At 51.6% G+C, this 27,435-nt stretch overlaps 1 protein-coding gene across 1 annotated transcript; it reads right to left on the reverse strand.

Annotated features, from left to right (window-relative positions):
* Positions 1–1,044: 1,044 nt before the first annotated feature.
* Xkr7 (XK related 7) lies at positions 1,045–27,435 on the reverse strand. The gene is made up of 3 exons (XM_057781016.1): positions 26,821–27,435; positions 6,637–6,839; positions 1,045–5,644 (listed from the first exon to the last, which is right to left on the reverse strand). The coding sequence occupies exons 1-3, from the start codon at positions 27,396–27,398 to the stop codon at positions 4,689–4,691; spliced, it is 1,737 nt and encodes a 578-aa protein (XP_057636999.1). The 5' UTR covers positions 27,399–27,435; the 3' UTR covers positions 1,045–4,688.

A 27,435-nucleotide genomic window follows, 5' to 3' on the forward strand; every position in this document is an offset into this window, starting at 1 on the left:
CTTTAATCTAAGATAGCGAAACAAACGCTTTATTAAGGTGGCTTTTGAGGGAGAAAAAACCAAAACAACTTCTCGAGCCACAAAATCCTCAGGGAATCCGAGGGTTCTGAGGATGGTTCGGACCCCTTCTTATGCCTGGTTTGGAAGCCAGACAGGAGGAGGGCAGGGAGAGAGAGTCTTATTAGGTCTGACTGGACTCTGAGACTTGGGTGAAGGGAGGGAAAGGAAAGCCCTCCTCCCTCCTCCCTCCTGTGGCTATCCTCACTCCCGCTTTGTCCCAAGACCCCCTCCACTATGAGATTATTGCAGGCATCCTGGGCTCCCACCATCCAGCCTGGCCTGGGGACTCTGAAAGAGTTGTGCATAGAATAAAGGCCAGCAGTGCTGAGGAGGGGGTGGCCTCGGGGTGAGGTTACAGTGGAGGGGCTGAGCATGGGAACACTAGGTGCCCTGGGATTCTGCCTGCAGGAATCAGACCTGGTTGGAGAGGACCCTCTGCCTTGCACCCTTCTGTGTCCTGATTCGGGTCTTCCTGTCCTCGCATCTACTAGTAGAACTCAGTATCCCAACCCAGAATGGCACACATGTTCTGTTTCCCTAAACCCAGGGTCTCAGACGTGTCCTTAATTAGAAAGGGGACTCAGACCCCTATCCCACACTTCCTCTGTGGATTGGCACTGATCCTTTCCCTTCCAAGGCAACACCACAGAGCACTTCCTATAGATTCCTTCAGCCTTATACAGGCTCAGTCTAGGAAGGAGGCAGATGCCAAAGAGATGTGGGGCAGCCTGGGATGGGATCAGGATTCTTGGCGTTCAGTTAGCAACCTGTGCCTAAACTCTCCCTCTGCTTGGAAAGATTCCTCCTGAAGGGAGCCCCCAACCGGAAAAGACTCCAGGTCCTAAGCAACCTCCTTGGCACATAAGGGACCCCTTATCAGATGCCGGGAACAACCAAGGAACTGGAGTCTTCCAGACAACCAGGGTGAGATTTAGGGTTAGACCAAGCCAAATCCCAGAGGCTCCCAACATCCCTGAAGGCGTTGATGCATTAGAAGTCTCAAACTGGTGGCCATTAGGTTGCTTTCCAAAGTCTAAATAAACCTCATTGCTCCTTGGCACAGAACACCCTCCTTCTGCCTCCCCTATAGTTCTGCTCTCTCGAGCCTCCACTCACCCTACTTTCCGTTCTGGTGGCATCTGACTTTATTTATGCCCATGCACGCTGCCTCAGAGAACCTTCCCCTCATTGCCAGGCCTTTGTAGACTCCAGCCCCAGGCAAGCTGCAAGGGAAGGGCTTGCAGAACCTTAGTCTTCAGGGGAGTGTTTGGGGATAACGGTCCCAAGCTCCCACATTCTCAATCAGAAACCTGCACATTCTCAGCCTTGCTTGCCCTCCTGGGCCTCTGCTTCTCCAGCCCTTGGGGTGACACACTTCAGGGAGACACAGGTGTAGGGGAATCCGGCTGAAAGTAAGGCAGATTTGGGGGAGATGAGAGGAAGGGACCAAGCCCACATTTTCAATAGTCCCTGCAGGGGAGAGTGGAGGCCTGTGCTGCCGGCTGGGGTGACCGTTACAAGGCACATGGTACATCGGTGGGTGGAGGTACGGTAAGAGGTGCATGGTGCCTGGGGAGGTTTGAGGAGCACAGCCAGCAGCTGGAGTTGATTTGAGGGTGAAAGCTCACAGAACAGGAGGCGCGGTTCTACATTAGGAAGGGAGGGCCTGGCATTTCTGTTCCCAAGATGGCCTGTTATGGCTGCTCCTGAAGAAATTAAGACAGACCTCACTTTTATTGACAAGATGGCCTGTTATGGCTGCTCCTGAAGAAATTAAGACAGACCTCACTTTTATTGACACCCAGGAAAACTCTGTGGTTCCATTTTACTTGCTGTGTGACTTTGGGTAAATGTGTGGCCCTCTTTGTTTCTTCTATATAATGAATATGAAGGTCAGGTGACTTTGGGAACCCTTCCTTCAAGGCTGTAGTCCTAAAGTCCTCTCTCACTGGAAGAACCTTACAGGGACCCTGGGAATCCAGACTCCATTAATGGTCTGGGAACAGGAGTGAAGGACCCCAGGGGTCCATTTGTGGCTGAGGTAGATTGTGTCACAGAAAGGAACCAAAAACAGCTCCAAGATGGGGCCTTTCCCCATTCCGATTCTTTGTCCTTGTGAACCAAAAACACGGGCCGATAATGAGAGAGGCCTCAGGCCAGGAAGGATGGCGGCCTGAGCTGGGGAGAGGGGCTACTGCGGGGTGGGGGCGGGGAGATGGGCTCTGTCCTGATAGTGGGAAAGGCGAGGGCCCTCTGACACAGCCTTGCAGGCAGGGGTCCTGGGGAAAGCTCTGTGAGATTGGGGTGAAATGTGGCCTTGGCTTTCCTGCAGCCTCAGGCCATGCCTGGCTCTGCTTATCCTGCTTCCCTGCCTGCCCTGGCCTCCTTCAGCAACCAGCTAAGGAATCTGAAACCTTTCCTTCCAGGCTGCTGGAGAAAGGGGCATCCACAGAGCCATTCTAGGGCCTTGGGGGTGGGTGGTGGTTAAAATAGCTTGCCAAGGGTAGCCCAGATGTCACCATACTGATGTGTGGGATGGAGGCGTAGCTCTTGTAGGGTGCCACACACAGCGGAAACAATGGAGTGACAATTCCTGGCACCATGAGCCCTGCAGAATCAGGCTGCTTGGGTTTGGGGCCCATGCCCAGTGCTCCATCTTACAGAGAGTGTGACGGGTGTATAGCTCTGGGTAGAGGGAAAAGGGAAAGGGTGACTCCCTCGGAGCAGCCTGCATCAGGGTGAGCTGTCTGTCACTCTGGAGGCCTCTTGAGGGTCAGGGAAGCAGAGGGAAGAAAAAGCATTCCACACTGACAGACGAATATAGCTACCCACGGGGCCAGGCAGGGTGGCTCGAATCCTGGGTATGATGTGTGCTTGTGTGTGCATACACACGGGGTGCCCTCTCCGCCTCACCCCGAGTGTAACTCCCTCCCAGTATCCTCAGCAGATCAATCGTTGCCACATCACCACGGATGGGGCAGCCAGGAGTCTAAGACCTTGTGAGAGAAGCTGGAATTCTGGGCCTCAGTTTTCTATCTGTAACTCCAAGAGAGGCTGAGCCAGGGAGGGTTAAAAATCTTATTTGCATAGTCTAGGATTCTCATGGCCTCCACACTTCCAGCCCAGTCTGCACTTGTCCCCATAGTCCCTGGCTGTCCCTTTCCAGTGAGCTCACCTCAGTTGGCATAGGGGAGTGGCAAGAGACTCCAGGCCCTGCCTAGAGCGCCACCTTCTACTTCACAGAGCTGCCTAGCTCCCTAATCCCATACTCCCATCAATAATGTGCCCTGGGCTGTCAGTATGGGCTGTCCCAGGCTGGGGGCACATTCTAGGATAATGGTCCCTTGTGTAACCCAGGATGTCTGGACAATGGGAATGGGTCACAGACCTGGGGTCTTGTCAGATTTGAGATAAAACAAATCAGTTTCCCAGAGAACCTCAGTTGCAGGGTGGCAGGAAGCCAAGATTTATGTCATGTCCCCAGAGAATTTTTTTTTTTCCAGCTGAGAATCACTTGGCAGCAGAAATGTCTCGAGGGTTCTGAGGACAATTTCCTTTTAGAGATGATAGGGCTAGGGACATGGAAAGGGATCTAGAACTTCCATAAACCTTGGCGACCTAGAACTAGAGCACCCATGCTAGAATATCCCCCGTGGTCCATGTTTCCATATCTCCTCTCCCACTGCCCATGGCAGAAGCTAGAAGCATCCACATCGGAGCAGCAGGTTCCAGTGTCCTTGATCCTTAGAAGAGATCAGCAGCTCCCTGGGACCTGTTTTCAAGAGGTATTCTAGAACTAAGACGTCTCCCCAGCTAGAGCCTCATCTGTAGTTGAGCCAGATGGAGTACCACTGGGGACATTTTATCCGCTGTGCTGAAGGCCTTCATCTCCAGGGAACATCTCAGATGCCCATCTGGAGCAAACAGCACCTGTGACCTCTCACCTGAGGGGTCTAGACCTCATCTGTAACGGAGCTCCCAACAAGTGCACCTCCCAAGCAAAGGCACCCACCCCACACTTGGACCCCTTCGTACTGCTATCACCCCTCACTCCTTGGGGGTCTCCTCCTGCCAGTGTCTGCACTGTTGGATCCCCAAGTTCTCTCTCTGACTTCCTGCTCTAATCCTCCTGCTGTCCAGTTCCCCTTCTTACAGGAACTGTGCCAGTTCTGTCCAGAGATCTGTCCCCAGTCCATCCCACAGCCTTTTCATCCTCTCAGGGATCCCCTCCTGTCACAGGCAGCCCCTCCCCCACCCCGGGCAGCGCCTTTCCTCTGGTTGGCCCACCAGGGGTGATGTGGGTGATTCTAGGCAGGGGAGAGGGTTGAGACCCTTGTGCCAAGCATAATATGGCATGCCCATGAGAGTGGGGCAGTTCGTGAGGGGGTAGCACCAGTTGACGCCCTGTGCCCTGGTCCAGGGGAACTTAGTGAATGGGTCATAGGGCTAAAAAACGAGACCTAGGGTCTCCACAGGGCTGCCCTCTCCCCTAAGGGAAGCCAGTGGCGGGGTCATTCTTGGATCCAAAGATCTACTCCCACTTAGCCTGGTGGCCCTGACATACAGACTCAACACTGTGGTCAATGTGGAGTCAGTCAAGCCTGTCCCTGCTGGGAGGCAGACGGTGTCTACACTGTAGTCTCGTACTCCAGCAGCTCCTGGGAGGTGCCCATGCTCCGGTACTGCAACCTAGGTGTGGCAGGTGAAGAATACTCCAAAGCCAGGATGGTCTTCCGGAGCCGGCGATCAATAAAATGAGCATCCCAAGCTGGGTACTTTTTCCGAGGCAAGTCAATCCGAATGACAGGCCCCTCTGTCCGCAAGGGGCGAGCTACTGGCGTGGGAGGCAAACCAGGTCGCACCTGGAAGACAGGTAGTGTAGGGGTCCCGGCTCGCTCACCTCCCACCGAGGCCCCGTCCCTCTCAGTGCCTGTAGTCCTTGGCAGCGATCTCGGTGGACTTGTGATGGCATCAGCTGGAGGGGCGCAGGGCCCCGGAGCTTCAGGGAAGATGCAGCCCGGTGCCTGGGGCCCCAGCATGGGCCCGTTGGGATGCAGGAGACAGTAATAGACACACATAAAGAATATGCCCAGTGCAAAGCTGGCGGCCACCACGCAGACCAGGATGAGAGAGTAGAAATCGGGGGAGAAGTTCCGGCTGGAGTACCAGAAGCCGGTGAGCACTGCGTTCTCCAGCAGCACGATGCAATAGTAGAGCGTCACCCGGCGGCGGCTGCGGCCCTCCTTGACGTTGAACCAGCAGAAGATGTAGATGATCCCCACCACCATGTTGTAGATGATCTCTTCCCACTTGGACATGCAGAAGTCTGTCTCACCCTGGATAACCCAGAAGGTCATGATGCACCAGTGGGCTACGATGAAAATGCCAAAGTAGAGCTTGTAGACGCTGGCAAAGAGGGCGAAAGCCAGGGTTCGGGCTGCAATGGTGAACAGGTGCCACAGCACTTGGGCTACAGCACCCTTGTAGGACAGGGGCCGCTTGTCATCTCTCGAGTCTCTCAGTACCTTCTGGTAGGATGCCAGTGTCCAGGCCAGGGACACAAGGGAGGCAGAAATGGAGAGGGCTGTGGAGACAGGGTAGGGATGGGGTGGGCTGGGTTAAGGGTGGGTCCAGGTTGGGTCTGGAGAGGAGGTTCTGGGTCAGGACCTGGACTGTGAGGAGGCGTAAGGGAAGGATCTGTGGAGCAGGCGTGAGGAAGGTCTGGTTGGGATCTTCAAGGGCAAGGAAACGGGGTGGGGGTAGGGAATGAGGCGGGCTGCTTCTGTGGGTATGGGAGCATAAAGGGAAATAGATTTGGGCTCATTTTGATCTCCATGGGCGTTAAGTCTAGGATTCTAGTATGGGGTAGACAGTGCTCAGGGGTCTTGGTGGGAAATTAGGGTCCAGGACTCTGGGAGTAGAAGAGGAGGTCAAGAAGGGATCATTAGGTCATGGAGGAGTCGGCAGACCCATCAGAAGATAAGAGGATAAGAGGGTATGGAGGGGCAACTAGAGCTAAGCAGAGGTAGGGAGGGGATCGCAGCGAGATACTGAATTCTGGGCTAGAGAGAGGGAAAAAGGTGTCCCCAGGGGGGCTGAAAACTAGTGATGGAGTCTTGGGACACTGAGGGTGGGTTAAGAAGGGTGTGGGTGGGGCAATGCTGGGGCAAACAGGATCTGGTGCAAGGGAGGAGACTAGGACATCCAGTGGAGGGTCTCTGAAAACCGAGGGGGACTGGGCAGGTCTGTAAAGCAATGGGTCCCGGTGGATGCAGGCTAGGACTCAACAATTTGTAGAACGCAGAGGGCAGAGGACTCCCTCAGGGCCTAAGGTTTGTTGGAGGGAGTAAAGGGCAGTGGTAAGATATGATCTGCCCTGACAATCGGGGAAGGAAAGAGAGGAGCCCAGGGTGTCTAAAGGGTGGTGTCAGAGTGGATGAGACAAGGCAGGGGGAAGGGGAGGTCTGCAGAGGCCTAGAGGGTCTTGAGGGTGTGGTTTCCTAAACCCTGGCCAGGCAGGACAGCCTTTGGGGCGGGGCGCAGGTTCCCTAGGGGCCAGCAGGTGGCGGGGCTCACCAGTCAGCAGGTCTGGCTCTTGGTTGTGGTAGACCAGCAGGCTGAGCTGCAGCACCAGCTGTGGCGCGCTGCGCAGGAAGGTCTCCAGCAGACGAAGCATGCTTACATCCGCGCTCTCGAACAGCATCCGCCAGTAGAAGTGGCGCCGCAGCCGCTCCCCGCGCCAGCGGCTCTGTAGCCCGAGGTACAGGGCTCGCAGGTACCTGCCGGGAGGTGGTGCTCAGAACCAGGCTCTTCCCGGCTCGGCTCGTGTTCCCGCCCACCTCAGCCTCCCCGCCTGCGCCAGGGAGAGCTCCCTACCTGGATGACCTACTCTCTGACTGTCAAATGGGCTGGACTCTCCTAGACGTGGTTGCGGAGCACCGAGTGCGTCCCTTAGCTTCTAGCCTAGTCCTGTCCCCATCTCCAGTTTTGGGGAAGGAACTGGGGGCCAGTGACCCCATGACCACACAGTTAGCCAATAGCGGAACCAGAACTCAATTCTGGGCACTAACCACTAGACAACACCGCTTCTCGATGGAAACTTTGAAGAGGTTTGGCCACGGGTTTCTTGTATGGATCACAGCTGGTGCCAGGCCGCAGTCCTGACCCACTGCTCCCTGGCCTCAGCTGCTCACCCAACAAACATATTGGGTTGTTTGACACAGGCCACAGATTCCAGGGCATTTGACAGATGTCCTCAGAGTCTGACTTTTACACTTGCTGTTCTCTTTCCTGGAACATCCCTTCCTGTTCCTTAACCCCACCCCAGCCCCAAACCTACGTAAGTCTTGCTCCTGTTTCCAATATTGGGCTTTTGCTGACCACAGCCTCCCCCCGAGGTAGGAGCCTCCCTCAGCCTCTCAGCCCCCAGTCCCAGTTCTGCTCCAGATCTTGCCACAGTGGGTTGAACTTCCCGGCTAGGCACACATCTCCCCCAGCTCTAAACTCCGTGCCAGGGACTCCATCACCTGCTAAACACTGCACACTCAGTTCTTAGCACCCAGTAGGTGCTCAACCCACGTAATCACAAAAGAATGAATGCCCGGCTGCAAGCCTATTGACTTTAGTAACTCTGGTAACCTTGGAGTAGACAGGAAGGATCTAAGCCCCGAGTTCAATTCCGGACTCTACTTCTCATTTACTCTGTTGAGCATGTGCTCATTCCTACCCAAGTAGCAAAGAGGATAGATGTTCAAGAGCAGTGTTCACGTGGGATGAGGATTTGAGTCTAATTTCTCCCTGTGCCCACAGAACCTGCCTTTCCCCAGACCCTGAAAAGCTTTGGAAATGACAGGTTAGCTCTTTGACCAAACCACAGAGGGATTCTCTAAAAGTGGCTTCCCAGAAGACAGGAGGAGAGGGTCTAACACAGATCCAGTGACCTGTTGCCTGAATCTCAAACTGAGCCACTAGGGATGGGAAAGTGCTGGCATTTCTAGGCCATTGGAACCATGGGATCAACAGATACACCGTGTGCTGACAGCTTATGGAAGGAAGTGTGGTGCTATAGGGTCTCCGTATGAAAATTAGAGGGCTTGGTGGCTCCGACCCTCCCAGAACTAGTGATCTGTGTCATAGACTTTCTCCCCAAAATGTGGCCAAGAACATCCAATTTGGGGTCCTCTTGTCCCCAGTTAATGCTGCTGACACTTCCCCAATACGGCACTGATTTTTAACATCCATCCTCTCTGCTACTTGGGTAGCCGGGGAGAAAAGGGGACTGTTTCTTTGGCTGCTTGGCAACCCCAGAATTTTACTGCATTTCTTATGATGAATGGTGATAAGTCGTTTCCTCGTGTCCCCCAGTTTTCTGGCGGCATCATTCAGCCATGTAGCAGCGTGCTTCGACCTAGCTCAGTACTAGGTTTGTGCCTCTACGTATCTCGCCCTTCCCTTCCTCCCTTCCATGAGACTGAGATGGGAAACTTTGGCAGGGAAGAGGGGCAGTCAGGGAGAATTTTCCCCCCTCTCCATCCCCTCTCTCTTTCTCTTTCTTTCCTGACAGTATCTCCTGTACTCCAGGCTGGTCTAGAACCGAGTAGCTAAGGATGCCTTTGAACTCCAATCCTCTTGCCACCATCCGAGTGGTGGCATTACAGATATGCGCCACCTTGCCAGGTTTTGTTTGTTCTGTCTCTGTTTTTAAGGTGGGTTCTCATGTAACCCAGACTAATTTCAAGCTCCCAAGTTAACTCAAGCTGGTACTGAATTCCTAATCCTTTTGTTTCCATCTTCTACCTCCCTTCCTATAGGCACTGCAATGCCTGGTTTTAATTTCTGTTTTCATGAAAACATCTGGCATCAGGCCTGGTGGCACTGTCTCTAATCCCAACACCCGGGAGGTTGAGGCAGGAGGATCACAAGTTCAAGGCCAGCTTGGGCTACATAAAGAGATTTTGTCTCAAAACCAAAACCAAAACACATCAAATCAATCAACCAATTGAGCAATGAAATACAATAAAAAAAAATACTAGTGGTGGGGGAAAGCTGGAGAGATAGCTCGTTGGTTATGAGCACTGGCTGCTCTTCCAAAGGACCCAGGTTCAATTCCCAGCATCCACATGGCAGCTCACAACCATCTGTAACTTTAGTTCCAGGAGATCAAATGCTCTCTTCTGTGGGCATTGCATACACATGGTACAGAGACATGTATACAGACAAAACACACATATGCATAAAATACAAAGAAATAATCTTGCACACACATACTTGAGGAGAGCAGTAGAGGAGAACAGTCAAGAGAATGGGCAGATACAAAGTGCAGAGGCAATGGGAGCCCATACCCTTTAAGGGGGATAGGTTGAGGCTTGCTGTGCTTCACTTAGACTGAAGGCTTCCAATGAGATGGGGCACAGAAAGACCAGAATTGTGAAAGTTCATCAAATCCTGCAGCCAGTTCTAGGCTGCAGAGCTAGGGCCGTTACTCAGCAGTGGGGGATGTGCTGAGTATGTGCAAGTCCCCGGGTTCCATCCCTGAAAAAAGGAATCGGAACCGGAGAGCACAAGTTTAATTTTTAATCTGAATCCCAAAATTGGAGGTAATAGGATCAGCTCGGAGCCTCGAAAGCCTACTCTGAGGACTGCATTGGAGGGAAGCCAAGGAAAGGCTGGGTTTGGTCCAGGCTAGAGTGACAGGGATGAGCTAAGGGGATGATGCACCAGATCTGGGAAAGAGAACAAAGGACTCTGAGGACTATGGGGTGGAGGGACAGGTGGTCCCCAGGGCTGCTGAGGGCCCGAGAATGCAGACCTTCATTCCAGGCCTGCCCCCACTCCCTTCCTCGTTCTTGTGGCTTCGAACAGGAAGGAGAGGCCAGCTGGTCCAGTGAGAAGGGGCCTGGGGAGTTGGAGAAGAGCAATACCCTGGAAGTCTCTCTGAGGCTAGAGGACCATCTGTTTCCGCCCAGGTTAGGATGAGGGAGGTGCCAGCCCCGCCAGCATCCGTCACCACCTGGCAGACCTCCTGCTACTTCCCCGCCCACTCCTACTCTTTCCTCTGCCAGCTTCCAGCTAACCGCAGACAAAGGGCTCACATCGTCCAAGACTGAGATGGAGAGGGTTGGAAAGGAGGCTTCTGCCACCTGTCCATGGTGCTTGGGGGTCAGAGGGTAGCACAGAATCCACACTGCAGCCTAGGGACAAAAGGCCTAGCCTTTTTGAGCCCAGCCTCACTCTGGTCCTTTTGGCAACGGGACCAAAGCAGTGGCTGTGTCTTCCAGCCAGCACTAACTACTCACTGCCAGGGACCTGGGAGATGTTCACGGGCTTAGGGGAGTGTTTGAGGCTTGTGGGGGGAAATTGGCTTCAAAACCCAGGGAAAAACTGCAGAATCAAAATTAATAAATGTTTAATTAAATGTCTGCAAAACAGAACATGATGTCAGCTAGTCATTTGCAATTTGGCTTTTATCTAGTTATATATAATTTACATTTGATGTTTGATGTGACTGTGTTTTAATATGCTTGATAGATGTTGCGCCACAGAGGTCTTAAAACAACACTGTCCAGGACATGCAACCTCATGTCCCCTGATCAGTTTCTCCTTCTCTGAAACAGGGCTGGAGCCTATCATCCTGTATGCACCACTGTCACCAGAATGAAGATCCCAAAGGCAGAATGGAGGTATACTGGGTGTGTGTGGTTGTGTCCCAATCCTGCCCTGGACCCTGCTTTATGGTCTTGGATAGTCTCTGCTTCCCTGAATCTAATCTTTTTCCTTATTGTGAGAATCAAGTGATAGAGTTAGTAGGAGTTTTCAAACTGTAGAGGGATGTGCACATAGTGCTGGTGGAGAGAAGAGGAGCATATATTGGGTAGTGATCTCTGGCTCCTTCTGACCACTAAGCAACTGCTCTTCAAACCTCCACCAGAAATCCCACTCCACTCTGCTGCCTTCTCTGTTTGAAAGAGGCAGATTTCATCACGGATGGGACTGGTAACGCCCACACAGGACACTCCATCTCTAAGCAAGGAATCCTGACTTGCTTTTTTCCAAAGTGCATCCAGTGCCACTCCCATCCACCTCTCCAGTCCCTGCTCCATCCGTCTCACGGGTGGGGGCCACCACCTGGTACAGGCATCTCCCGTCATCTCTTGTCAGGATGACCACAATCTCAGCCTCCTCTGTGGGTCTCTGTCCAGCCACTCCTGCCCCCTACAGTCCATTCCACAGATAGCAACCAGCGGGTAATTCTTAAAGCCTATTGGATCGGGTCACCCCCTTTCTGGAAACCTCACACAGGCTTCTTATCACACTTGCAATGAAACCCAAGCTTCTCCCCTCAGCTCACAGGCTCCCAACCATCTGGCCTGCCCGTTTCTCTCACTGTATCTCAAACCACTGTCTGCTTGTTCTCCACACTCCAGCTGCATTGGAAGTCCCTGCCAGACTTGCTCCAGCCTCAGGACTTCCTTACTCACTGCAGGCTCAGCCTGGAATGCCCTTCTCCAGATCCTGTTCTGGCTCCTCATCAGCTCCCCTGACACATTCTTTGAGGAGACCACCCATCCCACACTGGTATTTCTCCCTTCCAAGGATTATTCTAGTCCATCACATGCCTGCCCGACTCCTCCTGATCCCCCAGCCTTTATCTCCTGAGTGCTGGGATCACAGACATGAGAAACCACATCCTGTTTCTGAAGCACTGGGATCAGTCCCAGGGCTTCGTGTGTGTGATACAAATTCTTTGCCAACTGAGTTCCATCCGCAGTCCCTAGACAGTTTCTTTCTGTTCAGTCACTGGTGCTCCACGAGGTAGGGACCTTGCTTGTCCTGGTCACCAGAGTGTCCTCTGCTTTTACACGGGTAGAAGGCAGGGATAAATGGTGATTGAAATGATAAATGTGTGTCTTCTTCTGGTCTCGGCAAAGCCTGGGCCTCCATCTCAGCCTGCACGGAGTCAGAACACTTCTCAGATCAGCACCGCCCATTCGTTCTGTTGTTCTTCCGGGAAGCCTTCCCTGGTGCCTCTCTAACGTGGCTAGGCTCCTTTCCTCTATGATTCTCAGATGTCCGTGGCCTGAAGCCAGGGTGGGCTCTTAACCCACAGGCCACTGTAGGTTATGACTCCACTTTACAGGGCTAAGGAGACAGCTACTGGGACTGAACTTTCTGCTTCCCAGTCTTTGTCAGTTTTTTGAGATAGGGTCTTGCTATACAGTTCTGGCTGGCCTGGAATTTGCTAAAAATTCCAGATGGCCTTGAACTCATGAAATTCCTCCTGCTTGGTTCTCCCAAGGGTTAGGATTACAGACCTAAACCCTGTTGTGTCATTTTTGACTTCCTGTCTCTAAAACAAACTAAAATTACCGCATTCATTGGTGTGTGTGTGTGTGTGTGTGTGTGTGTGTGTGTGTGATGTGTGGAGGTGGGGGACATCCTGCAGGAACCAGTTCTCTCCTCCCATGAGACTCAAGTCAAGTGGTCAGGCCTCATGGTTGGGGCCTCTGCCTTCTGAGCCATCTTGCCAGCTCTTATGCTAAGAGAGGAAGCGAAGCGTGCTCTAGAAACCCAAAGAACCAGTAAACATAAACAGCTGGGGCTGGGAGCAAAACTGTCTGGCCTGAGAAGTAAAGAAGCCAACAGTGTCTGAATCCATCTGCTCGAGCTCCTCAGCTCCCTCAGGACCCCATGACCTCCATGAGCAGAGTCAATAAATGGACAGAACTCACTCATCTTCCCCTCTCAGGTCACCCCTGTGATCTTGCATCTTCTAGAGCCCAAGGGATTTGCTTTAATGCGAAGGAGGGGGAAACAAGAGGGAGGGGTCAGTGTTCCTGAGAAATTCTGGGCTTAGCACCCGGCTTACCCCATCTCTCTCTTGTTGCTGAGTCACCCCAAGTCTCTAGCATGAGGTGATGTTTCTGTCATTGGTTTTAGTCTCTCTTCAGATAGGCAAACCTGGCCTCAGACCCCAGGTCATTGTCTGTTGCTTGAATGGCCATCTTCTCTATCCTTTACCATTGTCTGTCAATTTGTGAGTCTCTTGCAGGGATCCCGAGCCAGCCCACCTGTCTATCCTGCCAACTATACATCATTCTATCATCCAGAGACTTTGTTCATCTGTCTGTCCTGTGGACACAAGCTTTGCTTTTCTCCCTGTGGATCTGTCTGCCTGGGGCTCCCAGTCCTTCACTGACTGGTCCATCTGCTGGCCTGCTGCTCAGCTCGTGGCTCGGCGTGACTGCCCGCTTTCCAGCCATCCTCCACCGCTTGATTCTCTTCTTCCTGACTCTGGGTTCCTTTCTGTCTGTCTGTGTCTCTCACATCCTCAGCTCCTCCATCTGTCGGTCTCCGAGTTTCTGAGAGTGTGTTCTCGCCCCTCCCCACACCCCTTTGGGGCTCTGGGCCAAAACCACAGCAGCTTCCAGAGGCTTCCAGGCTCTGCCCGTTCCATCCAGGGAAACAGCCTGTTAAAGACCTCTGTCTCCAAGATGGGCCTCGCCCTGTGACCCCTGCAGGCTGAGGGTGGGGGCTCAGGAGACAGCAGTACGCCCACCCTCCAAGCCCTTCACCTCTTTGTAGGACAACAGAGGACTGTGCGGGGCCTATTGATGATGCTATCAACTCACATTAAGCATCACCTCCCAGTGCAATTGTGAAACCAGAAAGTGGTAAGAGAAGACACTTAAGCAAGGCTTCTTAAAGGAGCTGCCCACTCAGAGGCCTTGTCGGAAGGGAGGCCTGGGATTTTCTATCAGGCATGATGGTACTCGCCTGTAATCCTGTGCTTGGGAAGTCAAAATAGGAGGATTGGTGGTCTGAGGCCAGTCCAGGTTGTACAGTGAAACTCTATCTCAAAATGCAAAACAAGGAAGCGGAGGCAGAAGGATTTCTGTGAGTCCAAGTCCAGCCTGTGCTACATAGTAACTTCCAATTAGTCTGTCCTCATAGTGAGACTCACTAAACAAAGCAAAAAGTCAAAATTACTCAGCATAGAGGAAACCAGTGGGAATGGAGAGGGTTGGCAGTCAGGAAAGATTTTCTGGAAGTTGCCATTGCTGATTAGTCTGAAGCAGGCACATGAGCTAAGCAGGTGGAAAAGGGAGGGGAGGGAGAGCCTGGCAGAGGAAGCAACCGGGGCAAAGGTCCTGAGGTTAGGGAGAGGGAGAAAGTGAGAGATGAGGAGCCACCATGAGGACCCAGGAAGGTTTAAATGGGGGCGATGGTTTTAGAGGTGCTGCTTAGGTGTGGGGAACTCAGTCAAGGGGACAAGAGTGGAGGGTGGGTCGCTTGCCAGGTGAGAGGAAAGGTTGGCCTTTTGACAGTTACCAGGCATTTGGAGGAGAGACTTGGCACCAAGTCCAGTAGTGGAAAGCACTGGAGTTGTGTGCCCTTCACTTCAACAGGGCATGGATCAAACTAGCCGAGGAACAAAGTCCCCACCTGTGACTTCCGCAGTGCAGCCCAGGAAGGGGGGCATCAACACCCTTTCCCATTGGTTTGCCCCTCAACGCTGAACACTCCTGCACGGATGCGAAAATAGTCCCTTCCTGGGGTTGGCAGCCAAAAGAATCCTAAATGTCAGTAAAGATTGTGATTTTACACGTTTGGCTCCCATTTCATGTGGTGCGGGGAGCCAGGCTGTCTCCCTCTTCCTTCACAGCCCCTCTTCTCTGCTGGCCTCAGGCCAAATACTTCCGGCCACTGTTTTAGGCCCTAGCTAAAAGTCGGAGACTTCCTCCCATCCCGCCCTGCTCACTAGCTCCCAGCCAGGGTCCAGACTCTTGCTTCGTAGAAAAACAGACAGCTGTTTTTGAGCAAAGTATTTGGGATCAGGTTCTGGCCTCTCACAACCCTCCTTTCTCTGAGCCTCAACTTTGCCATTTATGTTATGGGTTGGTGATGTGCAGGAGAGACTAAGATTTGGCATCCTGTGCTGTGAGGGACCTTTGTTTGCTCTTTCTCTTCCCCTCAGTCCCTGGGTGGAGCGAGGATGTCAGGAGATGGTGGGGAGGGCCTTGGTTCCAATCTCCTGGTGACTTGAAGGTACCGGGACACTAATGTAGAAAGGAAGAATTGCATCTGGTTACTTGTGGTCTGACAGAGATTTCAGAAGTAGAGTGCTCTGAGAACTGAGCTGTTTTCATTTTCTGGGGCTCTGGGGGAGCTACAGAGGCATGCCCTATCTAAAGAGGCAGCTGCACCTCAGCGCTAACCAGCCATGCCCTGAGAGAATATGAAATTCAATGACAGAATATGGAATGCAATGTTTTCCCTTATACATTTTTCAAGCCCAGCCAGCAATTAGGATATCAATCAAAAAGGAAAAGTCTCAGGTTAGAAATTATGCAACTAATTAAGGAAATATCACATGACTTTAAAAGAAAGCCTTCCTGGGTTTATATGCATCACACACTCAGTAGTTAAGAACACTGGCTGCTCTTCCAGAGGACCTGACTTTGGTCCCCAGCACCCACGTGGTGGCTCACAACCATCTGTAATTCCAGTTTCAGGGGATCCAATGCCCTCTTCTGACCTCTGCAGGCACCAGGCGTGCATATGGTGCTTAAGCATACATGCAGACAAAATACTTTTATACATAAAAATGAGAATGTAAAAATCCAGGCATGGCAGTTCCCACCTGCAATCCCAGGGATGTCAAACTGGGAGCTCAAGACAGGCTGACCCCTGGAAGTTTACTTCTTGTGTGAAGTTCCAGGTCAATGAGAGACTCATGCACATACAATAGAAATAAATTTTGAGAAATTTAATTCACTTAAAAATGTATTTCATCTGTCCCTCTGCTCCCATTCCAAGGACTCAATAGCTGTTGGTGGCTGGTGGCTCCCATTAGAAAGTGCAGATACTGAACACTGCTGACCTCACAGACTCAGCAGACAGCACTGAATGCTACAAAACCAAATTGGCCAAGAGTCAATGACATTAACGATCCAATGTGGGCTTCATCATCCTAGTCACTCTGCTTTGTATACATTTAGAATTTTGCACACTAAAAACTAAAATGCCGCCTTAAGAAGTAGGCAATGCCTGGGATGTGTAGCTCAGGGGCAGAGCACTTGCCTAGCATGCGTGAGAGGCTGGATTTGATGCCAGCATTGTGAAATGGAACAGGTAGATTAAATTTTAGAAGTAAATACATAAAATGAAAGCAATAGAAAATAGGTGAATAGCATTATGGGGAAGGAACACATCCCAGGCTGGGTCTCCCCAAATGTCACGGGGTTTGCAGCCTGCAGTGTGCCAGTCCAGCAGCCTGGGACTCAGTATTGTAAGACCCCGAGTCAGAACTGTGAATTTAAACCATAAGGGGCTTTACAGTCATCTAGTTTGTCCTTTAAACTGAAGTAAAGTCCCTGATTACAGTGTCTTTGCCAGCTAGCCACTTCCTCCACACCCTCTGCTGGCGTTTGCGCCCTTGCAAGAGCGGCAAGGTCTTCTCGTTTTTACAAAAAAAAAAAAAAACCCACCTCCCGTTTAACTTTGGATCATCTGTGTGCACACCACAGAACAAGGATCTTTCCTTGGTGGGGCTCCTCAGAAGGTGCTCCTCTCCAGCCCCTCCCCTTTGGCCCCTAAGCTTTAGGATGGGATGCCACTGGGGCCACAAGGGCAGCAGCACACTTCAGAGGTGCCCCTGGAACAAGTGCTGATGTCTCTGGAAGAACCCAGAGGCTGAACCACCATCTCTCTACTTTCTAGACAAACTCTAGCTGGTGAGCAGTTCTCCCCAGGATCACACAGCTACAAGGATCTTGACCAGCCCGGGACCCAGAGTGCTCTGCTCCTTTTTCTTTCCTGAGCCCTGGGAAAACTCGGGCCAAAATTCTCCAGTCCCCATATGAACTTCACAGACAGAGGAAATGACTGGCCCAGGACTCTGATCTCAGAGGTTCTGTTCAATTCACAACATCACTGAGCATCCACTTCCCACAAGGAGTTTTACTTCTTGTCTCCTAAATCAGCTATGCCTTTTTCCTCTGCGGAGCTGGACTCAGGGTTCCTCTGCTTAGCCCTCAGCCCACTGGCAGCAGAAGGCTGATGCTGGAGTCCCAGCAAACCTCACTGCTGTGCCCTAGCGGCAGGCTTTTACACCGCCTTAGCTCTGATACCACAGCCACAAAGCCCAAACTTGTTCCATCAGGCTCCTCATCCAGGAACTGACTGAGTGCAAGGCCAGCAAAAGTAGCAAGGACAAGGCCAGGCCTCCCCTGGCTTGTGATCTGTGGACAAAGCAGCCAGATGGGCTGACAGGCATGAGTGATGAGCCCAGGGGACGGCTGAGAAAGAGCCCGGAATGTTAACAGCAGATACTTTATTTTACATTAAAATAAAACGGTTTAGAGGCTTTTCTGATATTTTTTTTCTACCCAGCCTCAAAGTAATACCCGATTGATGAGTCTATAAAAACACATTTAACTAGGCTGGGGGTGGACCAGTGAGCAGAGCACTTGTTGTCCAAGTGTGGAGACCAGCATTTGAATCCCCAGAACCCATGTAAAGGGTGTTGGGGGGAGGGGTGGCGGCAGTGCAGTAGTGTGTGTGTCTGTAGTCCCAGGACTCCTATGGTGAGATGGAAACCAGAAACAGGAGAAGCCCCAGGAAGTGGTGGGCTGCCAAAGCAATAAGAAGCCCTGTCTCAAGGTGTAAGGCTAGGACTGACCTGTCCTCTGATCTCTGCACATGCCCATAGCGTATCCACTCTTGCACTCACATATGAAGGCACAGATACACACTCACATGCACACAAATGCCTTAAGTAAATATATATATATATATATATATATATATATATATATATATATATATATATACTTAGCTATATATATATAGTTAGCCAACGCTGGAAAGATGACTCAGCAGTTAAAAGCACTGGCTGCTCTTGCAGAGGACCTGAGTCCAGTTCCCAGCACTGTATCAGGCAGTTCACAAATGCCTGCCACTTAAGCCAGGATCAAGTGACCTCTGCCAGCTTTGGAGGGCAACTGCACTCACGTGTACATACCCACATGGATACACCCATTTTTAAATCTTTTTTTTTTTTTTAAATATGCTTAGCTAGCAGAAGGAGGGATGGCTTAGAACCACACACAGAGGGTTGGGAGGCTTGACCACATGGTTTTTCAACCCTGGCTTTGCTACCAGCTGGGAGGCTAGTCCTATCTGTAACTCAATTTCACATCTGTAAAATGGGTCAGTAATGCCTGTTAACACTGACGCTGTTATGGACTTAATAATTCTTAATAATGTATAAACCTGCTCTATGCATTCCTTCACTGTGCCTGCACAGCGGATAATCACATGGGACTTCAATCCCAAGGTTCAGAGAAGCCCAGTGGCTCGCTGAAAACCGTGGAGGTGGCGGGATAGGTTTTGTTTCTGTAGGTCCTTGTGCTTCATCCTGTCTGTCACAGATGCAATGATGTGATCTGATTCTTAATAAACAATAACTCTAATTTTTAGTCATATTCTTTATTTTCTGAGACAGGATCTCACTAAGTAGTCCTAGCTAACGTTACCTAAACCAGTCTGCCTTGAACTCTTAGAGATCAACTTGTCTTCCAAGTGTGGGGATTACAGAGTCAGAAGCCACCACACCCATCAAAACAACTGATTTTTTTTTTTTCAAGACAGGGTTTCTCCATATAGCTTTGGAGCCTGTCCTGGAACTCACTCTGTAGACCAGGCTGGCCTTGAACTCATAGAGATCTACCTGCCTCTGCCTCCTGAGTGCTGGAATTAAAGGTGTGTGCCACCACCACCTGGTCAAAATTGCTAATTTTTACAGCAGACATGAATGTATACATTTATATCCTCATGAACTAAAAACCAGAAGTAAAATCTTCAAACAATACAAGAAATATCAAACTGTGGGCTGGAGATGTAGCTCAGGTCATAGAGCGCTTGGCTAGCATGGACTAAGTCCTGGGTTTGATCCCTAGCAACACATAAATCAGGGCGTGGTGGTGCGTGCCCTACAAACCTAGATCTTGAGAAGATTAGAAGTTCAAGATCACCTGGGGCCGCTTAGGTGTGTCTGCCTGGGACACATAAGACCCTGTCTTTAAACATAAGAAAACTCACAATCAGCAAGTGGCGATCCCCTTCATCACACCTCTTCCCAAGGAGACAGTTTTGGGTGAGGCGAGTGTACAGCTCTTCCACAAGCAAAGCTGCCAAGCAGTTCCACTTGAGGTTATAAAGACGGCTTTGGCCCGGATGAAGAAGTGGAAGGTGGTGTGAGGGGCTGAGGGTGGTGCTGGGGCCGTTGGGGAAAAGCTTTGAGAAAGAAGCAACAGGGAGTGTGGCCTCGAAGGGCATCTTAGGGGAACTGTTTCTGCGATGACAACAGGTCCAAAGCAACAAGAAAGGGCTTATTCGGTTGACCCTTCCATATTGCTGTTCATCACTGAAGGAAGACAGGACGGGAATTGATGCAGGACAGGAACCTGGAAGGAGGAGCTCATGCAGAGGCCATGGAGGGGAGCTGCTTACTGGCTTGCTTCCCATGGTTTGCTCAGCCTGCTTTCTTATAGGACCTAGGATCAGCAGCCCAGGGGTGGCACCGTGCACAGTGGGGCGTGGTGGGCTCTCTCCCATTGATCGTTATTAAGAAAATGCCCTACAGCTGGCACTCATGGAGGCTCCTTTCTCTCTGATGACCCTAGCTTGTGTCAAGTTGGCACAAAACCAGGCAGTCAGCCCAAAGGGTATATAGAAGTGGGGAGAGAGGGGATGTTGATGGAGAAAGTAGCCCCTGGGCATCAGGGACCAGTGAGGGTGAAGCCAAGAGCTCTGTTGTAAGATGGGGAAAAGGAGAGTCGAGGACACCCTGGGCTCCTGAATATCAGGTCCAGAATTCTCAACTGCTTCTGGCTATGGGTGGGGGTGGGGTGGGGTGAGGTGGGAGGGACTTGGTGGAGGGGCTGATAGCATTTCCCAGGACAAGAATTTGGACACTTTTACAAAGGCAGGGTGGAGAGTGGAGAGGCCAGAGCAGAAGCCAGAGTAGATCTCCAACTGCCTCCTCCTCTCCCCAGGGACCTTTGCCCCGGCTGCTGGGGTTCAAAGCCACTTCCTTGCTGCTCTCCCTCTCCTGGCTCCCCAGGGTTTCTCGCCTGTGTGGTCTTTATAGATCAAACAGAGGACAGGGCCTCCCTGCCGCCCCGTGCATCTGTTAGGAGAGGCTCTGTTGGACTGTTGCTGCCTGGTGGCAGGGGGCAGGAAGGGTGGAGAAGAGCACACTGGCCAGGGTCTCCCTGGAGGTGGGTGGGGAGGCCACGCTGGAACAACCCTGCCAATTCAACACAGGGAGGAACATTTGTGAAGGGGCTGTAGCCAAGCCCAAGCAGTTGTAAACATGTTTCAGATGTGGGTGTGATGATTCAAAACGCCAGACTCATAATCAACATAAGAAAAATGGGCACCAGGGTTGAAATGACAGCGAGAGGACCGTGACACAGACTGGAAAGACTACAGACCCTAACTTGTGTCCACCGTTACAAATAATTATGAGACAGCAAGGGCTAATCACAACTGAGTGCTTCTGTGTTCCAGGCAAGGGGTGCTAAACACGACATATACTTTATTTAGCTTATGACACCCCAAGCCAAATGATGGTGTTATTGTTACCAAGAGACAGGTAAATTATGTCTTTGCCCAAAGTCACACGAAGTGGCAGGTGCAAGGATATTGCTGGTTCTGGAGAATGGGTTGTGGTCATTACCCACATGAAGGAGGGAACTGAGGAAAAGCCAGAGAAAGACAGAGCTCCTGTGGACCCAGCCTGGTGTGGAGTCTACCCCTGCTGCCACAACTCTGGTCCAGCTCCATCCTTAGATCCTCTGGAGACTCCTGTGTTCCCAGACTTGCCCTGACCTCCCTGAAGTCCACTCTTCACCAGCAGCTAGAGTGGACATTGCGAAAAGGAGTCCATCCCTTCTTCCCTGGTCAGACACTCTTGGCATTCCCTTTCGGAGTCGAAAGGCCCGGCACCAGCCTCACTTTACCCTCTCCTCACTGCTGCTGCCTCTCAGCACTCTGGCTGCTCTGTTTCCCTTTGCCTGTGGCACCCTTGCCCTTCCTGAGACCCCTCCCATCCCTCTCCCTGACTAGACCAGCCATCCACCCACATACCGCCACCTCCTTTGTGAGGCTTCCGTCCCCAGATCATCCGAGCCCTGCTGCTTACTTGATCCCTGCCTGTTTCAGCTTTGTGTGTGCGGTGTATGTACCTGTGTGCACGCGCAGGTGTGCCCACACACAGAAGGATGCCGAGTGTCCTGTTGCTTCCTTCTCTGCCTTGTTCCCTTGAGACATGATCTTTTTCTGACTGTGGGGTGAGACTGCTAGCCAACAAGTCCCAGGCATCCTCCTGTCTCCGCAGCCCCAGCACTTGGGTCACAGGCGAACATAGTTTTTTATGCGGGTATTAGGCATCTGAATTCAGTTCCTCCCTGACTGTACAGCAAGGGCTTCCACCTGTTGGATCATCCCCCCCAGCCCCAACTTCATCTCTTCTCATAGCATTTCTACCATGTAACCCACTAGAGTTCACATTACCACCTTAATCTTTTCTTTATCCTAGATATACAGCAGGTACTCCATAAATGCCTGCTGGACGAGTGACTGCAGATTAAATAAATACACGAGAGCCATGTCACTGCGGCGCACAGCCCCCTCCCCCATAGCTGACTACTGTGCACAGAACTATGATGGTACTAACTGCTGCTACCAGGTTGTTTCTTTTTCATGATCTTTAAATTAATATATTTTGTGTGCACGTGTGTAGGGGTGGCATGGGTGTGACACAGCTCACATGTGGGACTCAGGGGTCCTTTCCTTCCACCATGTGAGATCCTGGGATTGAAACTCAAATTGTCAGGCTTGATAGCATTTGCCTTTACCTGCCAAGACACCTCAGCTGCTCTGCCACCTGGTTTTGAATACTTAAATGAGGGACCAGCCCTTGCTAAGTCCTTGGTACATATCACCTCCTTAAACACGAAACAATACAAGAAGCAGATAGGTGCAGTCATGGTCCCTACGTCAGAAGGGATGGGGACTATGTGGTTTGACAAGACAGTGGGGGCAGGATTTGAGTGGAGTCCCTGGATCCAGAGTTCATGCTCTTCACATTACGCCAGTGATTCTGTTTCCCAGAGGGGAACCCAGAACCCGATGTCACAGCGGCACTGACTCACGGCAGAAGCTCTCTGGAGTGTAGGGTTTGCTGGCACACCCAGGCAGAGATGGAACAGCTAGACACGGTGAGCTGCTAGAAGAACCCAGAAGCTCACTGTCACCTCCCCTCCTCCCCACCTCAAGGTGCTCCGAATCTGACAGCCGGGGAGGAATCCCATGCCAGGTCTCACACTAATTGGCTTAGGAAGCCATGCTTAGCTGAGTAAAGCCGGGGCCCATGAGTTCAAGATTAGGGAGAGCGGGATTCAAGGCTTACTGCTTTGCTGGCCACAGGGCCAGAGGAGGCAGAGTTGGGACTTTAATTGGCTTAGCAGCCCTCAGTGGCTTAACAGCTCAGAGGGCTGGGGGTGGAAGGTGGATAAGGACAGCCTGGTGTCCAGCCCACTGCCAGATTTATGCCCCGCCAAAGGATCTGTTTGCTCTCCTCCCAGGAAATCAGTCTGCTCCTGCCTCAAGGCATTTTTTCATGACCCCCCTCCCATCACACTAAGTATGTCATGATCGGGGTGGAGTTGGGTTTGGGAACTAGACAAAGAGGCAAGCACCTTCCCTCCCCACACTTACTCCTCTGACCTCAGTCAAGTCCCCTGAACTTCTCTGGGTTTTGCATCCTTGTCAGATGAATGAATGTATCAATAACCACCGGGGGAAGGTTTCAGTGCAAGATGCCTGGACCAGCTCACACAGCCCTGGTTTCAACATGGCAGAGTGCAGTGTCTGTCTATGAGCCCCCTCCTGTTAGGTTTAACTAATGACATCTGTGTGTAGGAACCTTATCTCTTGGGAAGGGTTTGCTGGGGTTGTATAAAGAAGATGCCCCTACTCCAATGTTTCCTTTGACTGATACTATTTTTTAAGTGCTCTCTCTCTCTCTCTCTCTCTCTCTCTCTCTCTCTCTCTCTCTCTCTGTGTGTGTGTGTGTGTGTGTGTGTGTGTAGAGGTCAGAGAATAACTTGCAGGGGTCAGTTTCTCGTCCTATCATAGGGGGCCTGGGGAGTGAACTCAGGTTGTCAGGCAGGCTTGGGAGCAGACACCTTTACCCACTGAGCCATTTCACTAGCCCTCACCGAAACTATTTGAAAAAAAAAAATTTAGTAGCTGATTTCCCAATTTTTTAATTCCCATTTCTCTTGAGAAATCAAGACCTAGCAACATTAGATCCATGATTTCTCATGGCACCATTAGAGAGGCCAGGTGGTACATTGGTCATGTCTAGGACTCTTGTTTACCATCAACACCTCCTTGTCTGACAGTCCATGCACCCATGTCCTCGTGACCCCCCTGGCTTTTGAAGGCAACATTCAGGCATGAAAAGTGGAAATTATCCTTATGATTGAAATTCAGAATTAGGGTATGGGATTGGGAACAGAGTGACCTGCAGTCTCCCAGACTTCACTCTGGAGGGCTCGGGTGCACGGTTCCCTCCTTGCCGCCCCTGCCTCACCACCCAGAACATCTGCTGGAACACCTCATGTGGTAGCCTGTTGTGCCAACACCACTAATTTCTAGGCATGTCAAACTGGATGGCTTCTCCCTGAATATTCTCTGAATGTTCCTGCTCATTCCAGGCCCTTGGCAGTTTAAGAATCCAAAGCTTGTGGGACAAGGGTCCAGAGTATCAGTGACAAGAGAGCCAGAGTCAGAACCACAGCCTGGTTAACATGACCTGGTGTGCACATCTCCTCCCCAGTAGCCATTTCTAGGAGACCTCTCCTAACTGACTGCAGAGTCTGAATTTAGCGAGCAGTCAAGCTGTCAGCAATTGCTCTCCAGCTCTCTGTAGACCCCAGTCTCACTTCTTTCTTTAAGTGATTTCTATTCTATGCTGGAACGAAGTACCCAGCAGGTGATCAACTCAATTGCAGTCTCTCCAAAGGGCAGGCGCATTAGGAGGCAGAGGGACAGAATATTGTAACCCAGACATAGAAGGGGTGTTTGGGAAGGACCCCAAATTGACTCTGATGACCTTAAGCTGTTCTGTGGCAGTGTACCACGTCATTAAGGGTCATGAGAAAGATATCAGACCTTAGGATCACCACATCTAATTGCATCATTTCACACACAGGGAAACTGAGGCTCAGAAATGGAAGAACCTGGCCCAAGGTCACTTTCAAACCAAGATGAAAACGTAAATCCTCTGAAGGCATGCCCTCCCCCAAATCCAGCATTTTCCCACAGTACCCAGTTTCCTCATCGTTACCCACATGGTTCAACTGCCTCCTCCTGTTTCCAGAGTCTTATCTCCCCGCCGCAGAAGCCGGAGGTTCTGTCATCATGCAATCTCACAGCCTCAGACTTATAATTCTTCAAGCTTTAGGGAAGACTTTGGTGGCAGAATTGCAAGGTGGATGAACTGAACTTGGCTTGTGAAGATGCAGCCTCTTGAGTTCCAAAGCTTCCAGTTGCTCACTGTGTGACCTTGGGCAAGGGTGCCCCCCTCTTCCAGCCTCTGTTCCCTCATCAAATTATAATACCAACCACACGACAGAATTATTAGAAAAAGACACAGGAAAGAATGAAGATAAAAAAGGCAACCAGTGGGCTTGGCAGAAAGGGAGTGCTTAATAAAATAATTGTAATGGTATTGTAAATTAGGGCTTGGCGCCTAGGTGGATGCTTAAGAGAAATGAAGAGGAAGAACTCACAGGCTGGAACCATGCAAACCCTGTCTAAAATTTTTATGAGCATGATACTACTACAGCCAATTTCTTTCCTTTTTTCCCCCAGAAAGAGCCTGAGTTTTAAAAATGCCATACTATGGACACAAATCTCTCCCATAGGTTGGGTTCCCCTTGCTCATTTGACTGTTACCCTGTCCAGTCATCTCATCCGCATTCTCACTTTCCCAGTGTAGAACAGTGGAAGTAGGGGAGAGAGCCACGGAGTTGGGGGGACACCCAGCCACGTCTGGCCACTCCCCTTGGATGCCCTTCTATGGTCATTTTTTCCATATTTGAGGGAGATTCAGTTTCTGTTCAAGAAAGAAGACTCCTATTTGCTTTGTGTACGTGGACTCTGAATGGGGAGGAGGAGGGTGGCCTGTGAGTCGCGGGGTAGCTGGCCCACTTTAGGCTGAAGGGAAAGGGGAATGAAGCTTTGGCTACCCAGAATAGGAAGTTACCATTTCAAAATCTAAAAATAACCCACCATCTGTCCATTTGGGCACAGAATGATAAATGCAGATTAGTTCCTGGATGTAGACATGAATATTTTTGTGTGTCGAGCTAATAATAATAAGACCGTGGATAGTGTTCCCCCCTCTCCCAACTCCAGGGCACACAAAGCAGATTAAGCACATCATCTTGGAGGGTGAAGATGGGGAAACTAAGGCAGAGAGAGGATCAACAACATAGCAAGAGTGACACACGGCAAGTGAGCAAGCAGCTGGGTCAAACACTAGGGGTCCAGTTTCCAATGCTCAGTCCAACTGTACTTTCTGAGTTAGGCAGAATCCACTAAAAAGTAACAGAGTAAATAACCATCCTCTATATCTGCAGAGGGACTTTTCCCATGCTGTCTGCCCACATCTGTTATGATAATCCCTTACATTCCCCAACTACGCAGAGTCCTCACACAGACCTCCCCTCGCCTAGTCATCCCAACAGGTTAAAAAACCGTAACAGTAAGTCAGTGAGCTGGGGAAGAGTAGAGCTTCCCTCTCGCTTCACAGGTGAAGAAACAGACTCAGAAGGAGGAGGTGTGCCTGAGATCACACAGCAAGCAAATTCATTTTGTCATTGCAGGGTACAGTCCAAGGAAGTAGAGTGATTCTGATTCTAGAGGAGTTGTGGTTTAGAATTTTCCCCCTCTCCAATTAACTCAGCCCAGCAGGCACCCTACTTGCTGGCAAAGGAAGAAGCCTGGAAGTGAACAGTTTGAATGAAACCCTAGCCTTGTTTTCCGGTCGGAGGACTAAGGGACAGCCGGAAGCTATCTAGAGTCAGAGTCAAGATTCCAAATCTCCTTGGCCCCCTTTGTTGGGGTGGGGGTGGGGCTCTGTGGAGCTCCTTAGGAAGTAGGAGCCAAAGAGTGGTGGACTGGATCCACCACACCCTTTCTCAACGAAACCAGGAAGTTTAGACGGGATAGTCACTTAGCTGCCTCACGTTCTGCCTCTCCCAGGATGTTGGGGGTGGGCTGCGATTCTGAACTGAGTGCCTCTGAGAGCTGGGAAAGACTTCTGAATGTTTTCCCAAGTCTAGGCTTGGTAACTGGACATGGAGGAGGGGTCAGGACTGGAAGGATCCCTGTGCCCTGTTCCAAGCATAACACTTGTCCCCGTGCTCCCCGACTCCTTGTTCACACATAACTAAGGATCTCTGGCCGTTTCTTGCCCCATTAGCCAGATCAAAGCTATGGATCTGGGGTCCAGCAGAGTTTGGCAGAGGTGAGGGGCTGACTGAGAAGAAATCAGAGCTGCATTGGAATGGGTCAGGTGAGGGTCAGGACAGGAGTAGGGCGGGCTAGAAAGGCCAGAACAGATCTGGGGCAATATCCCACTCCCAGGACTTAAGCTTCCTTCACCTGCTCTTTTCCTACCTCCAGACCTGGCCGAGCTGCAGGAGGTGAACGAGGGTCTGCAGCAGCCAGACGCAGAGGCGGCAGCAGCGTCGGCGGTAGGTGCTGGCCGAGGACTGCGCGGGCCGGGGGACCAGCTCCGGGCTGCCTTCTTTGGTACTGAAGGCGACAGCGCTGTCCTTGGTGCTGATGGCGGCTCCGTCGCTGTCCTTGGTGCTGACGGCGGGTCCCGGGGTCCCCGCGGGCTCCGAGTAGTCGTAGACGAACCAGCGGAAGCTGAGCAGCTGCACGACCAGCGAGGGCAGCAACACGAAGAGCAAGGTGAGGCCGAAGTAGGTGTTGTTACCCTGCAGGTAGTAGGAGGCCGCCAGCCACAGGTCGGTGGCGCCGTCGGAGAAGAACACGAGCAGCGCGCACAGCACCCAGCAGCAGTCCCGCAGCTCGTAGCGCGGCCCCGGGCCCCCCGCCGCCGCCGGTCCCGGGCCCGCGATCTCCGTCGTCACCTCCCCGCGCCCTCCCGCCCCGCCCCGGGCTGTTCCCGCCGGCCCCTCGGGCCCCGGGCCGGCCGCGGCCGCCGCTCCATCCGACTTCGCGGCCATGTTGGCGGAGCAGGAGGCGGGGAGCGACTTCCGGGCG

The sequence above is a fragment of the Chionomys nivalis genome, chromosome 9 (assembly GCF_950005125.1).
Source record: "Chionomys nivalis chromosome 9, mChiNiv1.1, whole genome shotgun sequence".
Taxonomy (NCBI): Eukaryota; Metazoa; Chordata; class Mammalia; order Rodentia; family Cricetidae; genus Chionomys; species Chionomys nivalis.